Here is a 24,387-nt window from a genome sequence, read left to right as displayed (position 1 = left end):
GAGCCTTTCCTGCACATACACCCCCCCCACAATGCACCATGAGCCTTTCCTGCACATACACCCCCCCACAATGCACCATGAGTCTTTCCTGCACATACACCCCCCCACAATGCACCATGAGCCTTTCCTGCACATACACGCCCCCCACAATGCACCATGAGCCTTTCCTGCACATACACTGCCCCCCACAATGCACCATGAACCTTTCCTGCACATACACTGCCCCCCCCCACAATGCACCATGAGCCTTTCCTGCACATACACCCCCCCACAATGCACCATGAGCCTTTCCTGCACATACACCCCCACAATGCACCATGAGCCTTTCCTGCACATACACCCCCCCACAATGCACCATGAACCTTTCCTGCACATACACTGCCCCCCCCACAATGCACCATGAGCCTTTCCTGCACATACACCCCCCCACAATGCACCATGAGCCTTTCCTGCACATACACCCCCCTACAATGCACCATGAGCCTCCCCTGTGGCAAAAGAGCACCCCCCACCCCACCCCCTCCCCCCACTCACTGGTCTGCTGGGAGTTCCTGGAGATGAAGGCATGCACTTCTTTCTGAAATCTGGAGGGGAGGGTCATCCTCTTCTCCGGCCTTAAAGTGAATTACATCACAAAACACACCGATGGAAATTTCACTTTCACATCCACACTGTGAGCTGCAATGGTTACAGACTGCTGAACAGTCTGTTGTGCTATCAGAATGTAAAAGCACGTGTGTGTGTTCTCCTGTGTGTGTGTGTGTGTGTGTGTGTGTGTGTGTGCGTGCGTGCGCGTTTGGCTCTGTATACGTTTCCCTCTTTGGCTGAGATGTGGGTCTGAAAAGCAGCCTTCCCTGATGAATCCCTATTATTCTGCCGGTAATCTGGGGGATATTTGGGCGTTATATGTTTGCTGTGTGTGGGCTGGCAAGAGCCGACTGCAGAGAGACTCCCAAGCACAACTTGCTGAATAAATGAGTGAATAAGAGGCTGTGCAGGGTTAATAGGGGAACTGGCTTTACTAACAGTAGCAGGGTTAATTCAGACAGACACGCTGGGTTTGAGCTTAATGACATTTCCCTGCTCTTTAAGAGGAGAGCCAGAGTGTGTCATCTGTGTGATACACACACCCTTATCCCATCTACAGCAAGGGTTTCATACACACCATACCATGGGACTGCCTGCCCCCTGCCCCCCCCCCCGCCACACACACACACACAGCAGAACACACAGAGACACACACACACACAGACACACACAGGAGAACACACACATACACACACCACACACACACAGGAGAACACACACACACACACACACACACACAGGAGAACACACGGACACACACACACACACACGAGAACACACGCACACACACACACACACACACACACTCAGGAGAGACAGGGCAGCCCAAGGCACAGTACAGGCTGCAGAATGTACCGGGAGGGTCATGTGACTGGACCCTTCAGCAGAGCTAATGACTTCAGGCACACAGAGTACTGTACCACAGCATGAGCCCTCACACAACAAACCCAACCCAAAGCCCCTCATACCAACTAAACCTGCACAGCCTCAGGGCAAATTCTAACCTAATCTGGACTCTCCCGTATTCCATATTATTCGTTTTAAAGTTTGTGCCACCTTTGTGGCCCAACACACAGGCCAAACATCATCCTAGACCATGTATGCCCCAGGTACAGTCACAGAGCTGTACACACTGTGTATATGAGGCGTATCAGAGCTCGTAATGTAAGTGTGCTGAGTTTGGCGAGAGGCACGTGGAGCAGAGATGTGCTGAGTCATGGTGCACAGAAGCAGAGCGGCTAATCCTGTGCACAAAGCAGGGCTCAGAGGGTCTCTCTCATGGCTGGGTCTGCTCCCGTAGCGTTAGCACGGCTGTGTCTGTCCGCATAGCGTTAGCGTAGCTGGGTCCATTCCCCTAGCGTTAGCACGGCTGGGTCCATTCCCCTAGCGTTAGCACGGCTGGGTCCATTCCCCTAGCGTTAGCACGGCTGGGTCCATTCCCCTAGCGTTAGCACGGCTGGGTCCATTCCCCTAGCGTTAGCACGGCTGGGTCCATTCCCCTAGCGTTAGCACGGCTGGGTCCATTCCCCTAGCGTTAGCACGGCTGGGTCCATTCCCCTAGCGTTAGCATGGCTCGGTCCAGACTGATCCATTCCCATAGTGTTGGCACGAACATTAAAACCAGTATAAAGGAATGTTGGATAGGCCAGACCATGTCAGCTGATCTCTATGGCAGTGTGCTGAGTCAGCAGGCCCAGCTACCCTTACAGCAGCACAACAGCTTCACGCTAAACCTGCCAGGGAACGTTCCAGAGCACAGCCGTGGATAATAGATCACAGCACAGCTTCAGCTGCACATAACACACTGTCATAACTGAAGATCCAGCATAACTTCATCCATCCCTTCCTAGACAGTTCACAGTTCTAAATGGTAACAGATATTGACAAGTACAAATCCACTCAAAAATAGTGCAGTCACAATATCAGAACTCTGACTGATACCAATACCAGGTTTAGTATCACAATACTCAATATCAACATGATACCACATTAACAGTGTGAAGTTTGCTAGGCTTGCATAAAAGAACACAGACTGTTTCTCCTGCGTAAACAAACCATAAATATCAGTACGCATGCTGAAAACCTTACACACGGGCAAAAGAGAGTTCTTGAGACTTTATGCATAAAAAAGTTGTTGTTTTTCAACAAAAATTTATTTTGCAAGTCTAAACAGAAGACTGCATTTGGAACCTTAGAAGAAATCACGTCTTGAGTGCCTATTTCTGACGAAATACAGGGAAAACAGCTCTGACTCCACAGCAGAGGGCACAACACAACATAACACAACGACGAGACCAGGTCATTCGGCCCAACAATGCTCGCCATTTTCCTAACTAAATTGTACCTAGTGCTCCGATTACCCACAGGCTAGACACATCTAACTCTGTATCAAGCCTAGTCTTGAAAATCCCCAGAGTTTCCGCCCCTACTACATGACCTGCCAGGCTATTCCACAGAGTGACTACTCTCTGTGTGAAAAAAACACCTCAGCTGCAGAGCTGGAGACAGCTGTACAGGGCTGTATAGGGCTGTACAGGGCTGTATATGACTGCATAGCGCTCTACAGGGCTATATAGGGCTTTATATGACTGCATAGGGCTGTACAGTGCTGTATATGACTGCATAGGGATGTACAGGGCTGTATATGACTGCATAGGGATATACAGGGCTGTATAGGACTGTACATGACTGCATAGGGCTGTATAGGGCTGTAAATGACTGCATAGGGATGTACAGGGCTGTATAGGACTGTACATGACTGCATAGGGATGTACAGGGCTGTATATGACTGCATAGGGATATACAGGGCTGTATAGGACTGTACATGACTGCATAGGGATGTACAGGGCTGTACATGGCTGTATATGACTGCATAGGGATGTACAGGGCTGTACATGGCTGTATATGACTGCATAGGGCTGTACAGGGCTGTATATGACTGCATAGGGATGTACAGGGCTGTATGAGACTGCATAGGGCTGTACAGGGCTGTATATGACTGCATAGGGCTGTATAGGGCTGTATATGACTGCTTAGGGCTATGTATGGCTGTATATGACGACATAGGGATTTACAGGGCTGCATAGGAATGTACAGGGCTGTATATCACTGCGTAGGGATGTACAGGGCTGTATAGGGCTGTACATGACTGCATAGGGATTTACAGGGCTGTACAGGGCTGTATATGACTGCATAGGGCTGTACAGGGCTGTATGAGACTGTATAGGGATGTACAGGGCTGTACAGGGCTGTATATGACTGCATAGGGCTGTACAGGGCTGTATGAGACTGCATAGGGATGTACAGGGCTGTACAGGGCTGTACAGGGCATTCCAGCAGCAGTGTTTTACCGTCCGTGTGTGTGAGCGGTTAACGGCCTTCGCTCACCTCTCAGTGGTCACGCTGGGCTTCTTCACCTGCACGTTCGGGGTGCGGAGCTGGGGAGACAGGACCCCCCTCTCCTCAGGGGCGCGGAGCTGGGGAGACAGGACCCCCCTCTCCTTGGGGGCGCGGAGCTGGGGAGACAGGACCCCCCTCTCCTCAGGGGCGCGGAGCTGGGGCGAAACCCCCCCCCTCTCCTCAGGCTGGGTGTCCCGCACACACGTCTGCCGGCGGTCCCCAACGCACCCCGGGCGCCCAGCAGGGGGCTGGCGCGCCCCGCCCCGCACGGACCGGCCCAGGTGCTCCGGCTGCCGCAGAGACGTCCTGGGCTTTGCTGGGGGGGGGGGAAGGCGGGGTCATTCTCAAAACCACTCCCAAGAACAGACATAGTAACTCCCAACACCAGACTCATTGTTACACAGTGAATATCACACATTACCAACCACGCAGCTCTTTGTAATAACCACAGAAACCACAGTAAAGAGGCACCTATACACACGCCTTGCAGAGGGACCGGCAGAGGCGTGAGCGGCTGGCCCGGGCCGGGGGGGTCAGCATTGCAGGGGGGGGAAGGGGGGATTACTCCCCTCATCTGGGCACAGGAACATGCTTCTGTGCCATCTGGCCCGGGGCAGAATGTGGCCCGAAACTCAGGCTTCCTCCCAGAGAACGAAGCATTCACCCACAGCTGCTTCTGCAGTGCAGCCACAGAACGTTCCGGATCGAGAGCCCGCAGGACAATCAACGCCCAACCCTGAGGGAGAGCGCTCCGATGCTCCCACAACTCCGCCACGTCCGCGACACCCCGCGCTGATCGCTCAGGAGACCACCTTACGTGCGCTCTTTCAACGAGGGGCGGAAATTCAGTTCAGGTTTTCTGGGAAAGAAATACAAAGACCGGATCCAGGGACAGGTCAAAGCACCAACCACGTTTTCTGCTGCTTGAAAATGTGCATCCAAAAAATAAATAATAAAAAATGCAGATGGACAGACAGGTCCTACGTCCGAGCGAGCGTGCTCCCAGGCTCAGTGTTCCTCCAGAAGAACCCAAAGGACCTTAGATCCAGAACCAGAACCGGGCGGGTCCTCCGGTGGCTCACTGCTGCAAGCTGAAGGAAGCAGGAGAGGAACGAGCAGGACCCGTCAGAGCCGATCGCTAGCAGCAGACGCCCCCGTCTCAAGGGCCCGACACCCCCCTTTCAGCCAAAATCTGCCCGCCCCCGTCCCAGCGGGAGAGGTAGGGGAGAGCACACACTCTCTTCTTCAGGGCCCCCTGGCTGAGGAAGAGGAGGAGGAAGAGGAAGCGGCCGTCTCCAGGTCCTCTGTCAGCTGTGGATGTAAAGCCGGGGAATGGGGACTCGCCGAATCCACGATGAAACCCCCCCAGAGCAGGACAGGGGGGGGGGGGGTGGGACATGTGGCCTGATATCAGGACTTTATTCTTAGCTGTGCTGTGAGCACACTGAGCAGTGAAATAGGCCAAATCCTGGATCCTGCACCTGCCAGGGCTGACTAATAACCCACAGCACACAGGAGCACACTGCTGCACCACTTTCAGCACATGGCTGAGTCTGTGTTGGGTTGAATGAAAGACTGGGCTAGCTGAGGACTCTGCAGCCTCGAGCCTGAGGAGCCACGAGCTCTGCAGGGATCATCCACAGCAGCTGATCACACAGAAAAAATCAGCAGGATGAGTTCAGGGGAAGGTACTCCACAGCTGAAGCTGGGGGAGATGTAGGGAGAGAGGGGCCCTGCCTGCAGCCCCACTCGGATCCTCCAGGGGGCGCCGAGGGGAACCTACCGTAGAGCATGAAGGGCGAGCTGGGCTTCACCCTCATCTGGCAGTTCACCAACTGCGACCCCCCCGCCTTCTTGGAGGTGCGCTGGCGGGCCACCAGCTGAGCGATGTGCGCCGTCTCCTTGCACACCGCCGCGAAACACACCACCTGGGGGCAGCAGAGAGCAGGGCTCATTCCGGCTGACTCAGAAGGAAATGCAGATTTTCCTGAACCTAAAAGTCTCAGCCACAGGCAGACAGACAGACTTGGGTCTGTCACAAGCACATATACCTAGAGCTTTTGCTGACAGGTCAAAGCATGGTGAGACGATAATGATGGTAATAAAGTAAATAAAGTCTGTATTTCCTGATTAAATCAGAACAGTCACTACATCACACACCACCACAATCACTACATCAAACACCAGCAGTCACTACATCACACACCACCACAATCACTACATCAAACACCAGCAGTCACTACATCACACACCAGCAGTCACTACATCACACACCAGCACAGTCACTACATCAAACACCAGCAGTCACTACATCACACACCAGCAGTCACTACATCACACACCAGCAGTCACTACATCACACACCAGCACAGTCACATCACACACCAGCACAGTCACTACATCAAACACCAGCAGTCACTACATCACACACCAGCACAGTCACTACATCAAACACCAGCAGTCACTACATCACACACCAGCACAGTCACATCACACACCAGCACAGTCACTACATCAAACACCAGCAGTCACTACATCACACACCAGCACAGTCACATCACACACCAGCACAGTCACTACATCACACACCAGCACCTCAGCAGCACCGTCATCTCCCCCCTCCCCTCCCCCCCCACACGGAGGCAGTATTCTGGCCACGTTGTAAGTCACTCTGGATAAGAGCGACTGCTAAATGACTGATCTCATTAAATGCTGAGTAACAGCTGTGAACCAGCAGACCCTGCGGCCTTCCCCAGCCAGGCTTACACACCCTCGCCATGAAGCAGAGATTCGAACCTGCAACCTCCTCCCCGGCCCGAGCGCTCACCTCCCCCACGCGGCTGACCTCCATGCGGGCGACAGAGGGCACGCTGCGCAGAAAGGCCTCCATGGTGGGGTAGCCCATCTGCTTGTGGGGGATGAACTCGCCCGTCAGCGCCCAGTACTCCGACTGCAGCCGCGACAGCGACACGCCGCTCTTCTTCGACTGCAGCACGGCCCGGAGCATCTTCTTCACCACCTCCAGGTCTGACATCCTGCCCACACAAAGGACGCGCTTACTCGCGCTCACCTGAAGGTGGCGCCCACAAGCTGCACAATGATGACTTGTTGCACTTGCAGCTTATTGATCGACCCCAATACTCATTACTTCTTGTCAACAGGGTTATTTTCTTAGGCTTTTGATTACATATTTCTTTTATACAAGTTTACTTTTTTGAATGTGTTATCTGTATTTGAGGCAGTCAGCCTATAAGCCCTTTGGTATTTGTTTTCAAGTATCTATGCACGTGAAATTCCTCTTCATCTTGTTTTTGTACTTATAATTGCACAAATAAACTAATTACGAATTGATTTACTTTTATTTTAAACCATCCAATAACAGTACCGGTATTAATCATGCTAAATGATTAATTCACACATTTCAATCCAAAGCCATAGGGTGAAGACCAATTTTTACACTGCTCGGACATTAGATCAATGGCGCCCTAAATGTCCTCACAGGCTAGCGAGCTAACAGCTAGCTAGCAAGCTAGGACAGCACATGGACTCATTTTTGCACTACTTTCCTAGCCAGCGCACAACACACAAGAATGTAAAAATTAACTCCAGTCTGCCATATTAAGCCTTCAAAAGTAACGTTAAGTCAGTCAGTAGCTAAAAGGTAGCTATCTACATATAAGCTAGCCAACTAAGAAGCCGGTTGGGAGGCAACTAGCTCCGAGGCTCGATCGGTAGAACTAACGCTAACGATCATATTTTTGATAATTTACGACTACTTGTATTTCTCCATATATACATATATAATCTAAATCAACTACAGATAATTGATTACACAGAATTTGGCTACATAATTAGCCAATTAAATATTTAAACCGTTTTTTGTCGCACATAGTCATGTTGTAGTTAGCTATCTAGCTACGCTTGTTACAATGTTCGAGCTAGCCATATTGCTAGTAGCTAATGCCGAAGAAGATCGCCTGCCCCGGTTTAACGCCATAGACTAGGCTACACGGCTACTGTAGTAATTTATCGGGCGATTTAACAGCAAGACATCGTGCCAATAAACGACCACATGATAGCTAGCTTAAAATAAAAATAAACTTTTTCAGTTTAATTCAGGCAACAAGCAGCAGTCACTAAATTACCTTATTCGTAAGTAGAATCGTGTTGCTTTCGGCAAGTCCACTCAGTTATGTTATCTGCTACCGTTAGTTTGAATTTAGGAAACCGATGTTCACGCGACCTGACGTCACGATTGTCACGATTCTGCTTCGGTGATTAGAGTTCTGATAGTGTGACTCCAGTGACATTCATGAACGGTGCTACCGATGCTCAATGGTTTTTATTTTATTTGAAAAAATTATATTGTTGGCTAGTGGATAGGCTTATACTTTCATTACCAAACATTTTAGCCATACGTTGTCGATGTAAACTCATAGCTGTGACTTGTACTGTGTTGTAATTACATCCAAAATCTAGTAATCTGGCCTGAAAAATAGTTTCACCGGGATCACGGGGTTGCCAAATGTTAACCGCATTCACTATCGCAATCAGCTGATTAACTCAAAGTGGCCTGTAGGCAGTCAGCCCCTCGGGAATGTTAGCGTGACACTCAATCAGCTCGAAAATGCATCGCATGAATCACATTACAATTAATTTGCTAACATTACATAAGCCAAATGTTTGTCGACTGAAGCGTATGTCTACACGAAAAAAAAAAACATATATTTGCTAGTGCAACACATCAAAATATCTCCACAAAATGGAACGTGTTTGGTTATTTAATAGGACACACCCAATTCACAATTCAATTTGGGCAAAATTCTAAACCACCGCCAGCTACAGTGGCGCACAACCTCAGACTTCAGACTAGGGAAAGTAATCACTATTATTACTGTAATTCCATCACATTCCTACTTGAATATACCAACAATAGGCAAAAAACTGTCCCGTCTCGGGCTGTTCGGGAATACTTAAATCCGAATGAATAACAATAAAACACCACACCCGGAACCACTATCCGGCTGATTTGCAAAGTTATCTTCTCAAGTTGAATTGTAGGTGAGAATATACAAGTGTGACTACATTAAAATGTTTTGGGGGGGGGAAATTATGCTATGAACGTTATGACTATGGCCATTTGCCATCTATCCAGCGAAAATAACTTATTTTCAAAAACTGTCAGACATTTTACACGTCTGGGGTTAACCACTATGCTTGCGTAAACATAGCGCTGATATTGTCAGAACAATCAAACAACCACGAAAATATACTGTTTCCTAAGTGTAAACTACCGCAATTCTGATAACTCAGTGAGCTATATCGACTTCTGTTTGAATAGTTTGTAACTTTGTTCTCACTTCCCCTTACCTCCGTTTGGATGTGGGATGGATATCCCGGATAACTTAATGTTTGTTTCGCTGTCAGCACTCCTATCCTCTGCCCGTCCTTTTTCCAGTCTAGTCTCTGGTAGATTCTCCGAGCCGCCGGTTTCGCTGAGCAGCGCTGCAGCAATTGGTCGAGCCCGATCAGCCCTCGATAATGAGCCACGTGAGTGCAGGTGTCACAACAAACTCCTCGCGGTAAGGAAAACATCAATTTCTACCATTCTTACATTCTTACATTCCTAATTAGTCGTGCTGCTGTTCAAACTGACATATGTCTCCACTTTAACATCTGAGTGGATAACCATTGCGCTTCTAATAACTGTGTGAACCACGTGTCATTTCTCGCAGCGATGTGACAACAGGGGAGTCGGGCGGGCTGGATTTGCATCGCAGCAGAGCTGGTTACTGCATACGCGGAATTACTGTATGCACAGTGGCTCAGATTCTGCCAGCATCTACAATTCTGCTACACCGCAGAAGCAATGTAACACCAGGAAGTCAATCGTCTCACTCTTAGTCTACGAAAGAGGAAAAACCACTCTCTCAGATCCTATTCCAGAATATTCCATAAATGCTGGAATGAGCTCTGAACTGGGAAGGTGATGACATTAGGAGAACATCAGTGTCATGGTCTTCAAACGACTGGGCTAATTCTGCTCTGTGGACGGGGGCACTGTCACCTGAAGTCACACCCCTCCCTGGATGATAGAAATGCTTTAACATGCGGTCATACCGGGGAAAAAAGTCCGCCACATCATTATAGAACCCCCAGAACCGTTCAGTGAGTAACAGTCTGAGCTGATTCCAGGCATATGGAATGGCTTTATTTCATGAAAAATAAAATGCTGCTCTTAGTGTACAGCTGCACTGCGGTACTGGCAAAAGCACATCTCATTCCCACCCAGTTAGCAGAGCGTTCTCACTTTGATTCTGTAACATAGCGATGAAGTCGCATGTGCCAGTTACACGTTTAAAAAAATTACATGGCTAACACGTGTACATCACAGGCACACATCACATCGACTATAAAAACGTCAGTAACGAGACAATTGAATCATTTGAATGACAGGAGTGATAATAATTTTTAAAAAAGTTATGACAAAAAATTTCTTCTTTTTTAGCAAATAATCCTGCGGAGCCACAGGGTCTGCTGTTGCTGTTATTCAACACCAGCTAAATATAAGCTTAATTGCTCAATTAAAGCAGTTGATTACACACACCTACACAGTCTCTCAGATGACGAAGGTTTAACTCATGCATTGTGGTGTTCTCAGTTTAAAACTCTATTTGGCAACAGGGCATAGAGGAAAGGAAAATAATACAATTCATGTGCAATCATTTACATTTCCCCTGTTGACGAAGACGCGCACTGTATGGCTGTAAATTATGTTTTGTAATTTCCAGTAATCTCGGCCTGTATTTTTATTGCATATTTGATTTCAGATTGACGTCAAAAAATTGAAAAGGTCCCAATATCCACAAGTGCAAGTGTATGATAACAACAACCTCACACTGAAAACCAAGGGTAATTCCGCCGTATTTTTCGTTGGAATGTCCAGTCACGTTCACCGGCATCGCTCACGGCTGCAGTCTCTGTATTCCAATCTAGAGAGCGCACACACGCGCTCTGTTCCAAAGCGCGCGATGTGAGCCGCTGTTCCTCGTCACCGCGGTCTGCCCGTCGAGCTCACAAGTCAAAGGAAGACACTTCACAAGCTGCTCAACAGGCGAGTTTGTGGGCGCCCGATCGACCAATAGGGGTCGCTAGTGGACAATAAAACGTTATAATCCCCGTTGGGTGACACCATCTCATACCCAAAAGAGACTGTGTGTTGCTTTCGTTGCTCTCCACATTTAAAAGATTTAAAATCAGACCGCGGGGCTCATCCATAATAATCAATGCACCCCCAGCCTTCAGTTGGAAGTTTTGTTTGAGCAGACACATTTATATTTAAAAATAACTGGCAAAAAAGTTTTTTTGTTTTTTGCCATGAAACAATTTTTCCTCTCAGAACTACAGTTGGTTACACTATACACACTATTTACATTACAAGTGGAATGTGGATTATTTTACGTAACTAATTCTGATTCAAATTAAATTCACACTCTGGGTCCCAAGGAGATCAGGAAAAGCTAATGGTGATTTCATACTTTGGCATCATACTGTACATACTCATATAACTGGCATCATGAACGGTGCATTGCATGGCTCTGATTGGTCACCCTGTCCTCAGCACTGTAACAAAGCAGGAATGCTGGGAAAGACACAGGAGTGGGAGACACAGGCTGCAGGGGCTAAAGCAGAACATGCACCGTTACTCCATTCATTTACAGCAACTCAGATCAGACCAGCCAAACACCCTGGATTACAGTATCACCGTAACTGAGCGTACTGACACTCGATCAGGCAGACATTCCTGTTTGCTCAATATAACAGGCTTATAATCAAATAGAAGAAGTGAACAAGAAGGTTAATATATACATTATCACAGGATAATATACATTCATGTGAGTCAACACTCTGTGAGTCAGCTCCCTGTACTTATAGGAAGTGCACTCTCTCCCTCTGTGATGATAAGAAAGAGGAGAGTGATGTCCCAGAATAGACAGTGATGTCACAGAATGGAGGGTGAAATCGCAGAATGGAGTGTGATGTCACAAAATGGAAGGTGATGTCACAGCATGGCGGGCAATGTCACAGAATGGAGAGTGATGTCACAGAAAGGAGTGTGGGCCAGGCTGTGTTTTGTGGGGGGGGGGTCATGCATTGTCCTCGTCGACTGCTGCTTCCTCCGCTCCTGACCAGCCGTTGCGGAGCCCCAGTGCGAATCCCACCCTCAGCGTGTCCCGGGCCGGGGTGTTTGGGCTGGCCTGGGGGGATGAGAGGCGGGACGGGGGGCAGGATTTCCGCAGCAGGATCAGCTGGGGGTTCCTCAGCAGGGTGTAGAGCAGGAGCCAGCGCTGCCGAATCCTCGTACCCCTCACACACGCTAGCAGGGTCAGAGAGAGACTGTTACTCACACAGACACGCACACACATACACATACACACACACACACTCATACACGCACACATATACATACACACACACACACACATTTACACACACGCACACACTCACACACACACACACACATACACACGCACACACACATACACACTCATACACACACACACCCCTCACACACGCTAGCAGGGTCAGAGAGAAACTGTTACTCAAACAGACACGCACACACACATACACACACACACTCATACACATACACATACACACGCACACACACGCACACATACACATACACACACTCATGCACACATACATACACATACCCACACACACACACTCATACATGCACACATACACATACTCACATACACACTCACACACACACACACACACACTCACACACAGCACACACACACCCCTCACACACGCTAGCAGGGTCAGAGAAAGACTGTTACTCACACACACACACACACACACTCATACACACACACCCCTCACACACGCTAGCAGGGTCAGAGAAAGACTGTTACTCACACACACACACACACACACACACACACATGAACCCATAGGTCGGGCTCCTGTTCCTGAGGGGTCCTCACCAGTTGGAGTGTTGAACTGAGAGGGCGTTACTCCTCCCCTCTCCTGTCTTTCAGCCAACAGGAGATGGCAGAAGCAGATCATGACAGGGTTGCTATGGTGATGGTCAGCAAAGATCATGCCAATCCAGGTTCGGTACCCTGAATGAGGAAGTGAGAAGATTATCTTTCAGGAAAGGACTCAGCAGGAAGGCTGGCTTTTCTGAATGTATTATTGTAATAAAATAACACTGCACTACATTACATTTATTTACATTACAATAACTCAGCAGAGGCTCCTATTCAGACCAGGTACGTCCACACGGTCAATTACACTGACGTGGTCTATCGGTCTTTTGAGGGCAGAAACAGAGACCATCAGCCTGTGCGGCACTCCAGAACCAGGGCTCCAGGCACCTGTGTCAGCCGGAACACTGCGTCCCACACGCGCGCGTGTGTGTTTCGCAGCAGTGCACTCTGGGAAGCGGCTCACCCGGGTCCAGCACCTCGTAGCCGCGTTGCACGATGGTGCGGTCAATGCGCGACACCAGCCACGTGCCCAGCACCCCGCTGGCCACCAGCCGTATGACGCAGTTCCCCAGCCCCACCATCACGTTGTAGAAGAAGAAGAAGTACGTGAAGTTGTGGAAGGCCTTCCTGGAGAGGAGAGGAAGTGGCAGCACTCAGCCGTGGCACTAGGTTTCTCTGCTCCGGGCTCTTTCTTTCTTCCCCTTTTTATCTCGGAACTTTAGTTTCTAAGGCTGGAAACAGACTTGAATTTTCTCGCGCATTAAGGTCGTGTCCCGGGCCACACTTCACGTACTTGTCTGCTTGCTTTTTGTACGACTGGAGGTTTAGAGGGTATCTCCACTAGGGGCAGATCAGGGCTTCTCTTTAATGACTCCGCCATCCTTCCTGGCTTCCTAGCATCCGTCACGTCACTAGGCATAAAATGTATACTGCCCCCGTGGTTTACGTGGGTATTGCACCTTCCAGACATGTACCGTTAATTTTTGAGGACTAGCACAAAGAACGCCCTGAATGACCGCAGGATACGCGTGACAGCAATACTGCGTTCTCCTAATTTAAACCTGAACGCGGGGTCCCTCTAGTGGCCGGGAAAAAAAACACTGTAAAAACATCTGAAAATCTCAACCCCTGAAGCCGGCGTCCATTTAATCGCAGTTTCAACATCACATTTGAAATGAAAGATCTCTCCTGTGATTAATATACCTGGGCAACGTTATTTGGCATGCATACAGTATAGTGCAGCCCAGTCGATCATCTTAACTGCTGATGCCGCAATTAAGATTAGAACCAGGGCGGAGGCTGCTGGCGGCAGGCGTTAGCATACCTGTTGTTTAGTGCTAAAGGTTTCTGCTTATCAGTGGGGGAAATCTTCTCTTGGAGGAAGAACACCTGGACCAGTACAATCTGGAGTATCACCAGTGCTATGACCATACCCAAAGTCAGTCTGAACGAGAAAGAAATAACACAGGGATGTGAATTTCAGTGGCATTTCCCCTGCTTGTTATGCTAACGCTAACAGAGGTCTGTTTTATGTGAGCTAACGCTAACGGAGGTCTGTTTTATGTGAACCAGAATAGTCTAACGCTAACGGAGGTCTGTATTATGTGAACCAGAATAGTCTAACGCTAACGGAGGTCTGTTTTATGTGAACCAGAATAGTCTAACGCTAACGGAGGTCTGTATTGTGTGAACCAGAATAGTCTAACGCTAACGGAGGTCTGTATTATGTGAGCTAACGGCGCTAACAGAGGTCTGTTTTATGAGCTAACGCTAGCAGGTGTCTGTGATAGCGGCTTGGGGGCTGGCGCTCAGTACTCACATTACCATCCCCAGGCTGGAGAGCACTTCCAGCCCTCTGCCCTGCTGGATGGGCAGCACCAGGCCGTACGCCACCAGCAGCCCCAGCACAAGCTGCACAAAGTGGACGATGAGGTAACCTGTGTGGGGAGGCGGGGGCGACCCAACACTGTGAGGCAAGCCATACATTTCTCTTTTTTATTTTTTAATAAATTATGTATTTCTTATCATAGTGTCAGCATCAGTAAATCTGGACTTCGTTTCGCCCCCAGAACCTACTCAAAATGGAGCTGTTCCATTTCAAAGGCTTTATCCAAAGCACATATTTCCAAAAACAATTTTAAAAAACTTTGCGTTCCTGTTTGTGCTATAAGCACAGCTCTGCTAACGCGGAGATGAGGTACAGAACCACAATACCACAGCCTTGCTGGGCTCACTGCTTTGACCTTCTGTATTAATGATTAGCCTATCGGCTGTAAATTCTGTGGTATCAGGGAGGTATGGAGGAAAGGTGATCTTACCCCACATAGTGTAGGCTATCTGCCAACCAGAGTACCTAGTGATAGCAGCCTGAAAATAATACACACAGTTTTACTGTACAGCTCACTTGCAATTGATTTAGTCCTGGAGGCTAAAATGCTAGCAGTCCTGTCTAGATGTGTGGCGTATCCAAGAGCACCGAAACCCTGCATGAACATTATGAAAAGGAAACAGGACTGAACTGAATATCCTGTTCAGGTACAGCAGGTAGGCATTTGCACACCTTGTTCCCAAGGCCTAACTTAGCCACAGACTGGAAGGAAACTGAATAATTCTGCAGGCACTGCGGCCCTCCAGGCCTGGAGTTAAACCTGCAGACACTGCGGCCCTCCAGGCCTGGAGTTAAACCTGCAGACACTGCGGCCCTCTAGGACCGGAGTTAAACCTGCAGACGCTGCGGCCCTCCAGGACTGGAGTTAGAGCTGCAGACACTGCGGCCCTACAGGACTGGAGTTAAACCTGCAGACACTGCGGCCCTACAGGACTGGAGTTAAACCAGCAGACACTGCAGCCCTCCAGGACTGGAATTAAACCTGCAGACACTGCGGCCCTCCAGGATCTCTGGTTCCACACATTCCCCCGCCTGTTCTCATTGGTCGGTTGAGCTGCCACTCACCACGCTGACTGCAGAGCTGGGGTTGTGGAACTTCCCTGGAATGAAGCTCTTCTGTCCTGCCCACAGCCTCTTCAGCTGCTTCCTGTAATCCCAGAGCAGAACAGGAAGTGAGTGTCATGTGCCCCTGTACCTGTGACCACCAGAGACTGTACAGCCTGACCCTCTTTCTTCTGTAGTGCTCTAATGGTGAAAAGTGACAGGTGACGCGTGTGTCTCTTGTTATTTTGTTGTGAGTTTAATTCCTTGAAGATATTTTTTTTTTTTTTGGGGGGGCGGGGGGGGCGTTCTGGGGTGTGTTCAACACAGCACGTGTTCAAGCCATGGACTACACTGGAGAGCTTGTGTCAGCAGCAGATTTAAACCAATGGCTAAACATACCTGTAGCACACCAACACATGGAATGTGTATGTGACTGAGGTTAGGCTGGCAAAGATGGTGGTGACAAACCAGACGTCTAGATGACAAACAAAAGCGCAAAAGTTTATTTCACAAAATAAAAGAGATGTAACAAGATACTTAAATCTCATCATTTATCCCATTTCAAGTTCCCTCTGACAACTATGGGATGGTACTGGGACAACCCACTGAAACAAGATTCCAAACTTGCACAGATTTTGTTAGGAGGACATACACAAGCACAAATTTAGGCTGGTACACAAACATGCACAATTTCAGTCTGATACACAACCTTAGTCTGACACACAAATATACACAATTTTAGTCTGACACACAAATATACACAATCTTAGTCTGACACACAAACACGCGCAATCTTTGTCCGACGCACACAAGCATGCAGAAATTTAGTCTGACACACAAATTCACGCGTCCAAAACTGTGTCTCCTCCAGCCCACATCGCTGGAGGAAAGGTGAAGTGTTACCTCTGGCCACCTGGCTGAATTTTCTGAGCTGCGGGACCAACTCGGCGAACTGGTTGTTTGTTGTGTTGCATGAAGCAGCCAGGGTGCTCAGAGAATCCACGAGACGGTCGAGCTTATCGAACGCGTAGTCACACAGGCTGTAGTCCGCCACGGTCATCTGCAGAGGAACGTGGTCAAGGTTTTGCGTTACGGTCTTTCGTTGTGTACCAGCAGGAGAAAGCAGCAAGCAAATTTCTGAAGTGTGACTAAAATAAATCAATCATGACAAAATGGGGGCGGGATCTAGAAAACCAGAATACTCCGGGCTTGAATCCCAGGTGAAGCACCAGCATTATAACTTAATACACACTTAATATATTTTTTACACATGGGATGTTCTAGGGGTCTGTGGTCTGCCTAAACGTGTATGTCCACTTTTGTCAGTTACTGTGTGTGTCCATTAAATGGCTTACTCACTGCGTACAAGCCTATGAAACAGATGATGGACGTGCCGATCATTCTGGTGGGGAACTTGAAGTAGGGATCCCACTCATAAACGTTCCTCTCGAACCAGTTCTTCACCTCCCTGCCAAAGAAAAACAGAAACACACAGCATGTGACCAGCAGGTGGCACGTAATTGGCCGAAGCATCGCCCAAGGAAACGAATGGATTTCATTCAGCAGGATCAGTCTTCTTTTGCTCACTAACACCCCCCTCTGGTCAACTGGACACGTGCAGTCTGCCTGCACCAGCTGCACCTGAACTGTCCTCCTCTAACTGTGTCTGTACGAGCTTAACTGGCGTAGAGAGAGGGAGAGTGGAGGAGAACGAAAGAGGGAGAGAAAGGGAGAGGGAAAGAGAGGTCAAGAAAGGGAGGGGGGAGAGAGAGGGAGAGTGGAGGAGACCGAGGGAGGGAGGGGGAGAGGGAGAGGGGAGGAGACAGAGTATGTGAGAGAGGGTGATAGGGTACCCCTTTGAGACACTGTCCTGCTCCGGAGGGGGACGACCACGCAGCAGAACCTGCACATATTTGGCCTGATGATTCTGCAGCATCAGATCCAGATCCTGCAGGGAGAAGAACACACACACCCCTGAAGTACACACCGCTGAACTACATACCCCCTAAACTACACACCCTTGAACTACACACCCCCTGAACTACATACTCCCTGAACTACACACCCCCTGAATTATACACCCCCTGAACCACACACCCCCTGAGCTACATATTCCCTTAACTACACACCTCCTGAATTATACAGCCCCTGAACTGATCACCTGAATTACACTCCTTGAACTACACGCCCCTTTATAAACCCCTGAACTCATACTGAACTAACACCCTGAATTATACACCTGTGAACTACAACTCCCTGAATTAATACCCTGACTACACCACCTACTGAACTGACCCCCTGTTATACACCCCTAGGCTGTCCACCCCCCCGGGTCTTCACCCAACTACAGCCCCCTTGACTACATCTTCCTCGAACCACCCAGCCCCCACTTACACGCCCCTGGCTATCACCCCTAAGCTACCACCCCTGCATTACCTCAACCCTCAACTGCCCCACTCCTGCCTGCTGGTCCTCACCCCCTCAGGGCTGTCCCACCCTCTGCCCGCTGGTCCTCACCACCTCAGGGCTGCCCCATTTACTGCCTGCTGGTCCTCACCACCTCAGGGCTGCCCCACTTACTGCCTGCTGGTCCTCACCCCTTCAGCGCTGCCCCACTCCCTGCCCGCTGGTTCTCACCTCCTCAGGGCTGCCCTACCCCCTGCCCAATGTTCCTCAGCTGATCAGGGCTGTCCCACTCTCTGCCCGCTGGCCCTCACCTCCTCAGGGCTGCCCCACTCACTGCCCGCTGGTCCTCACCTTCTCAGGGCTGCCCCACAAACTGCCTGCTGGTCCTCACCTCCTCAGAGCTGCCCCCTACCTGCCTGCTGGTCCTCACCTCCTCAGAGCTGCCCCACAAACTGCCCGCTGGTCCTCACCTCCTCAGGGCTGCCCCACTCCCTGCCCGCTGGTTCTCACCTCTCAGGGCGCCCCTGCCTTCCCTTCCTGCCCACTTCTGCCCGCTGGCCCTCACCTCCTCAGGGCTGCCCCACTCACTGCCCGCTGGTCCTCACCTTCTCAGGGCTGCCCCACAAACTGCCTGCTGGTCCTCACCTCCTCAGAGCTGCCCCCTACCTGCCTGCTGGTCCTCACCTCCTCAGAGCTGCCCCCTACCTGCCCGCTGGTCCTCACCTCATCGTTCTGCAGCCTCAGGTTGGAGCGCACAGCCTTGACCAGTATGTGGGTGAAACGGCCCAGGAGGAAGATCAGGCACAGAACACTTGGCCACCGCAAGATGGGCTTCTGGAACTTTCCCAGCTCCTGCACACACCGCACACACACACACACACAACAACCCGATGCTCCTTTACATAAGCACAGGGGGTTAGGGGAGGGGCTGTGGGTATGTATGAGAGGGGCTATGTGTATGGGTGGGAAGGGCTAATTATGGGTGGGAGGGACTGTATGGTGGGAGGTAGTTGGTGGGGGGATGTGATAGGTGGAGGGCTATGTGTGGGTGAGAGGGGCTGTGAGTATAGGTGGGAGGGGCTATGTGTGGGTGGGAGGGACTGTGAGTATAGGTGGGAGGCATGTGGGTGAGGGACTGTTTTAGGTGGGGTCTATGTGGGTGGGAGGGCTGTGAGTTAAGTGGAGGATGTAGGGTGGAGGGCTGAGTAGGTGGGAGGGGCTATGTGTATGGGTGGGAGGGGCTGTGAGTATAGGTGGGAGGGGCTATGTGTATGGGTGGGAGGGGCTGTGTATTTAATTGTGAAAATGAATAAAAGTGATCTCACAATACATCTCTTAACAGAGCAAAAGCAGACCAATGTGATTATGTTAGCCCTTAAAACCAAACTCAGCCATGAATATTAATGTTAAATTTTCAGCATAACATGCACTATTTAGTCTACAGTTAGTGTACATTGCAGATGAATCTGTGACATGCTTTGGCTTCACTGCAGGTTATAAAGGTAATACGAGCTGGTTGAGCATAAAATGGAGACACAGTTACTTACTCTGCCAGCTGGACAGGTCACCATGTCCCACAGTGACACGACTGTCCTGCAGACCAACAGGGAAGTATAGAGAGGCATCAGCACCATCAGAAAATAATGGATTCACTGCAACAAATCAAGAAGTGCCAGAGAACTACAGAGGAGAGGGAGAAAGTTTCCCAAAGCAGAAGATGTGATGATGTCAGCACCTAAGAAGCAATGATGTCAGCACCTACGAAGTGATGATGTCAGCACGTGAGAAGTGATGATGTCAGCACCTGAGAAGCAATGATGTCAGCACCTAAGAAGTGATGATGTCAGCACGTGCGATACTGACCAGGTCAGGGTGTAGAGAATTCCCAGTGTAGGGCCGACCAATCGGCATGGAGTAGACAGACAGGCAAAGAAGGGATAGTAGGCTATGCCCACCTCCAGGGCCCCCACCAGGTACACGATCACTGCAAACACAGGAAAGTTTAATAAAAATACACCCCAAAAAACCATCTGTCAGTCAAGTAAATCCCAGCCTTCCAGCCTTCCAGACTTTGGAATTTGAATTTGAAAAAAAAGTGTTGATTCTGGGATTGGATGCTGCCAGTCAGGGTGAAATGTGATTGGTCGCGGCAGGAGGAAGGGGCGGGGTTGAGGAGGGGCATACCTTTGGCCCAAGGCGGCAGAGGAAAGGGCATGTACTCTCGAGAGAAGAGCAGCATCACGCTGGAGGACACAGCCCCGAAGGCAAAACCGTACGACCACCTGTTCCTGAGGCTGCCGAGGACATCCAGGGGGCTGAGACACACACACACAGAAAATACACACACACACACACACACACACACACACACACACACACACACACACACACACACACACACACACACACACACACACACAATACCACACACACACACACACACACACACACACACACACACACACACGAAACACACAACACCACACACACCACACACACACACACACACACACACACACACACACACACACACACACACACACACACACACCACACACACACACACACGCACAACACCACCACGAACACACACACACACACACACACACACACACACGCACACACACACACACACCACACACACACAACACACAACACACACACACACACACAGAAAACACACACACACACACACACACACACACCACACATACACACACACACACACACACACACACACACACACACACACACACACACACACACACACACACACACACACACACACACACCACACACACACCACACACAACACACACACACACAAAAACACACACATACACACCACACCACACACACACACACACACACACAAAAACACACACCACACACACTCACCACACACACAGAAATCACACACACACACACACACACACACAACACACACACACACACACACACACACAGACACACACACCACACACACACAGCACACAGCACACACCACACACCCAAACACACACACACACACACACCACACACACACAAAACACACACAAGCACACGTACTGGACACACACACCACACACACACAACACACACACACACACACACACAGTCACACACAGCAGAACTGATCATTAAAACTGCAGGCTGAGCTCCATGTGGAGTTTGTCATACAGACCGCAGTGCCCGGCGCTGTGCTAAGGACTCACTACAGACGCCAGTGTCTCTGGCACTGACCAAGGCACTCATACAGACGCGCAGTTGTCACCTGGCACATGCTAAGGGGACTCACACAGACGCGCAGGTGTCCCTGGCACTGTGCTAAGGGGACTCAATACGACGCAGCCAGGTTGTCCCTGGCGCCTGTGCTAAGGGACTCATCACAGACGCGAGGTTGTCCCTGGCACTGTGCTAAGTGGGACTCATACAGACGCGCAGGTTGTCCCTGGCACTGTGCTAAGGGGACTCACACAGACGCGCAGGTTGTCCCTGGCGCTGTGCTAAGGGGACTCATACAGACGCGCAGGTTGTCCCTGGCACTGTGCTAAGGGGACTCATACAGACGCGCAGGTTGTCCCTGGCACTGTGCTAAGGGGACTCATACAGACGCGCAGGTTGTCCCTGGCACTGTGCTAAGGGGACTCATACAGACGCGCAGGTTGTCCCTGGCGCTGTGCTAAGGGGACTCATACAGACGCGCAGGTTGTCCCTGGCACTGTGCTAAGGGGACTCATACAGACGCGCAGGTTGTCCCTGGCACTGTGCTAAGGGGACTCACACCACCACGCCGAAGCGACCATTCAGCCTCTGGTCCACAGCCCAGCGCCTCCTCCTCCGCTGCAGGAAGGACAGCGCCCCCATGATGGTCAGCTGGAGAACAGCACCCAGGAGCACATCTGAGCCACAATCAACACTGACAGCACACCCCCAAAAACAGCCCCCCCACAACAACCCAACCCAACCCAACTCAGCCCCCTCCCCAACCCAACCCAACCCAACTCAGCCCCCTCCCCACAACAACCCAACACAGCCCCCTCCCCACACCAACCCAACTCAACCTCCTCCCCACACCAACCCCAACTCAACCTCCTCCCACACCAACCCAACTCAGCCCAATCCCCATACCAACCCAACTCACCCCTCCCACACACCAACCCAACCAGCCCCCTCCCCAACCCAACCCAACTCACCCCCTCCCCACAACAACCCAACCCAACCCAACTCAGCCCCCTCCCCACACCAACACAACCCAACCCAACTCAGCCCCCTCCCCACACCAACACAACCCAACCCAACTCAGCCCCCTCCCCACACCAACCCAACTCAATCCCCCTCCCCACACCAACCCAACTCAGCCCCTCCCCAACACCCAACAACAGCCCCCTCCCCACACCAACCCAACTCAGCCCCCTCCCCACACCGACACGACTCAGCCGCCTCCCCACACCAACCCAACTCAACCGCCTCCGCACGCCAATCCAACCCAACTCACCCCCTCTCCACACCAACCCAACTCAACCCCCTCCCCACACCATAAATGTTTAATTTTTATTTCTTAAACATGAAATGTACAGATCACTGGTATATAAAGGGTTAATGCATTTCAAACACTGTTTTAATTATGTGTGTTGGAGACAGTAGGGGGCGCTGTACTTACAGCAGGAATGAGCGAGCAGTGCAGGAATAAGCCCATGTTGATGCCATTCTCACAGGTCTGGGTGGGGGCATCCCTTCATACCAAAACAAATAAATAAATAAGATACAAACGTTACGTGTAAAATGCATTTAATATATAAAACCTCCAGCTGCAGCTCTGTGTAAAAACATGTTCACTTCCTGTGGCTCTCTCATTTGTTTACGACCAGCCAGCCCTGCTTCATGGGGCAGCCCTGCAGAATGGAGTGGCCCTGTTTTCAGTGATCTGGCACTAAAGATGTTCTTCAGTAGCATGGCTTTAAGGCAGTGTCGCTGCCACACACTTAAGTACACTACTCAGGAGGCAAGAAGTGGGCAGCAGATATCAGACTGCATTAGAGCGTAGCAGCGTTCCAAACTAGTTACCTCACTGTGGTGGAAACAAGAGAAGAAGAACAATCCATTTTACACACACACTAACTTTCTGTTTGCTAAAATGAGTGGCCAGTAAGGGTATGGATTTGATTATAATTTTTTTTTTTTAAAACACTGGTTATAAGAACACATGACCAGTATATGTGCATCAGATTATTTTTTAAAAATCTCCGATTATGAAAGTGAGAAGCCCAACATGTGTTTATAATATATCACCAGGTTTAAACCGGTAATAATGTACTCTCCTCTCCAGAGAGCTGAAACTAAATCATCGGAATAAACAACCGAAACAATGTGACTCCCTCTCACTTCTACTGCAGTCATGTGACAGCGAGCCACTACAGAACGCCTGTAAATGTTATGAGCTTTTATGAACATACAAACTGCCTTCGGTATAAACAAAAACAAAACCTGAAGATGAGAGACACTTTTTTCCGTTCCCGACCAGACTGATCTGAGCAGTCTACACACACGAGTTGTGCATCAGAATCATATTCAGCCTCTGTGTTATCTATGCGCTATTCTTGCAGCAGTTAGCACTGCCACTGGCTGACATCAGCACAAGCTGAAATGTAATGCATTTTCCTGCTGGCTGACTCTCAACCTCAGAGAGACCTCCCGGTCCAGTAAAGGCTGAATTAAATATTAATATAATTTTATTATTATCGTGCTGTCCCTGGTTCTGCTTACCCGGGGTCTTCGGCCGGCATCGTGGCGATGGCGATGGCGATGGCGGGAGTGGCGTGGAGGAGCAGCGAGTGTTAGCGGGTGTCGCGTAGGGGTGGCCGTCTCTCCCCCAAAACGCTGGTCTCTTGACTCCACTCTGTGTGCCACAGGTCCTTCAGCCCAGCCCTCAACCTGGAAGCAAACCACCTTTGACCCCGTCCACACCCAGACCCCGCCCTGCCGGTGAAAGTCGCGGGCGTTTTTATTGGCGGCTGCGTTACTGTGTAATAGGAGTACAAACACTAACCTGCCGGCCGC

The 24,387-nt window shown here is 50.1% G+C and overlaps 2 protein-coding genes and 1 long non-coding RNA gene across 4 annotated transcripts in view; 1 reads left to right on the top strand and 2 right to left on the bottom strand.

The window, feature by feature from the left end:
• LOC135255928 (tudor domain-containing protein 7B-like) overlaps nucleotides 1–8,401 on the bottom strand; it is a 16,101-nt gene extending 7,700 nt beyond the window's left edge. The window contains exons 1-5 of the mRNA XM_064337759.1: nucleotides 8,133–8,401; nucleotides 6,815–7,022; nucleotides 5,771–5,915; nucleotides 3,976–4,303; nucleotides 535–614 (exon numbers count right to left, since the gene is read on the bottom strand). Coding sequence (XP_064193829.1) covers nucleotides 535–614; nucleotides 3,976–4,303; nucleotides 5,771–5,915; nucleotides 6,815–7,021 — 760 coding nt within the window. The 5' untranslated portion in view covers nucleotide 7,022; nucleotides 8,133–8,401. The remainder of the gene's footprint in view (nucleotides 1–534; nucleotides 615–3,975; nucleotides 4,304–5,770; nucleotides 5,916–6,814; nucleotides 7,023–8,132) is intronic.
• LOC135255930 (uncharacterized) lies at nucleotides 8,104–10,453 on the top strand. Of its 2 annotated transcripts, none has more exons than XR_010330318.1 (3): nucleotides 8,104–8,139; nucleotides 9,446–9,569; nucleotides 9,723–10,453. It is a non-coding gene; the product is annotated as an uncharacterized LOC135255930 (long non-coding RNA). The 2 variants fall into 2 exon arrangements; XR_010330317.1 differs by lacking the exon at nucleotides 8,104–8,139 and adding an exon at nucleotides 8,626–9,048.
• LOC135255911 (stimulated by retinoic acid gene 6 protein-like) lies at nucleotides 10,177–24,387 on the bottom strand. Its single transcript, XM_064337696.1, has 18 exons — nucleotides 24,094–24,387; nucleotides 22,991–23,063; nucleotides 22,112–22,203; nucleotides 20,512–20,642; nucleotides 20,191–20,311; nucleotides 19,875–19,920; nucleotides 19,051–19,179; nucleotides 17,775–17,869; nucleotides 17,281–17,389; nucleotides 16,825–16,981; nucleotides 16,321–16,396; nucleotides 15,943–16,024; nucleotides 15,308–15,356; nucleotides 14,809–14,926; nucleotides 14,314–14,433; nucleotides 13,453–13,616; nucleotides 12,984–13,121; nucleotides 10,177–12,364 (listed from the first exon to the last, which is right to left on the bottom strand). Exons 1-18 carry the CDS (start codon nucleotides 24,111–24,113, stop codon nucleotides 12,135–12,137), a joined length of 1,950 nt encoding a protein of 649 aa, XP_064193766.1. The 5' UTR covers nucleotides 24,114–24,387; the 3' UTR covers nucleotides 10,177–12,134.

Source organism: Anguilla rostrata, chromosome 5, assembly GCF_018555375.3.
Source record: "Anguilla rostrata isolate EN2019 chromosome 5, ASM1855537v3, whole genome shotgun sequence".
NCBI lineage: Eukaryota > Metazoa > Chordata > Actinopteri > Anguilliformes > Anguillidae > Anguilla > Anguilla rostrata.
This window is presented reverse-complemented; position numbering and strand designations above follow the sequence as displayed.

What these genes read in the sequence shown, in the direction of transcription:
- LOC135255911 (XM_064337696.1), bottom strand. Translation starts at nt 24,113, where the DNA reads ATGCCGGCCGAAGACCCCGG. An exon ending in CATGTGTTGGTGTGCTACAG is followed by an intron (nt 16,025 to 16,320) that starts GTATGTTTAGCC and finishes CTGGGATTACAG; the next exon opens with GAAGCAGCTGAAGAGGCTGT. An exon ending in TCCAGCCTGGGGATGGTAAT is followed by an intron (nt 14,434 to 14,808) that starts GTGAGTACTGAG and finishes TTTCTCGTTCAG; the next exon opens with ACTGACTTTGGGTATGGTCA.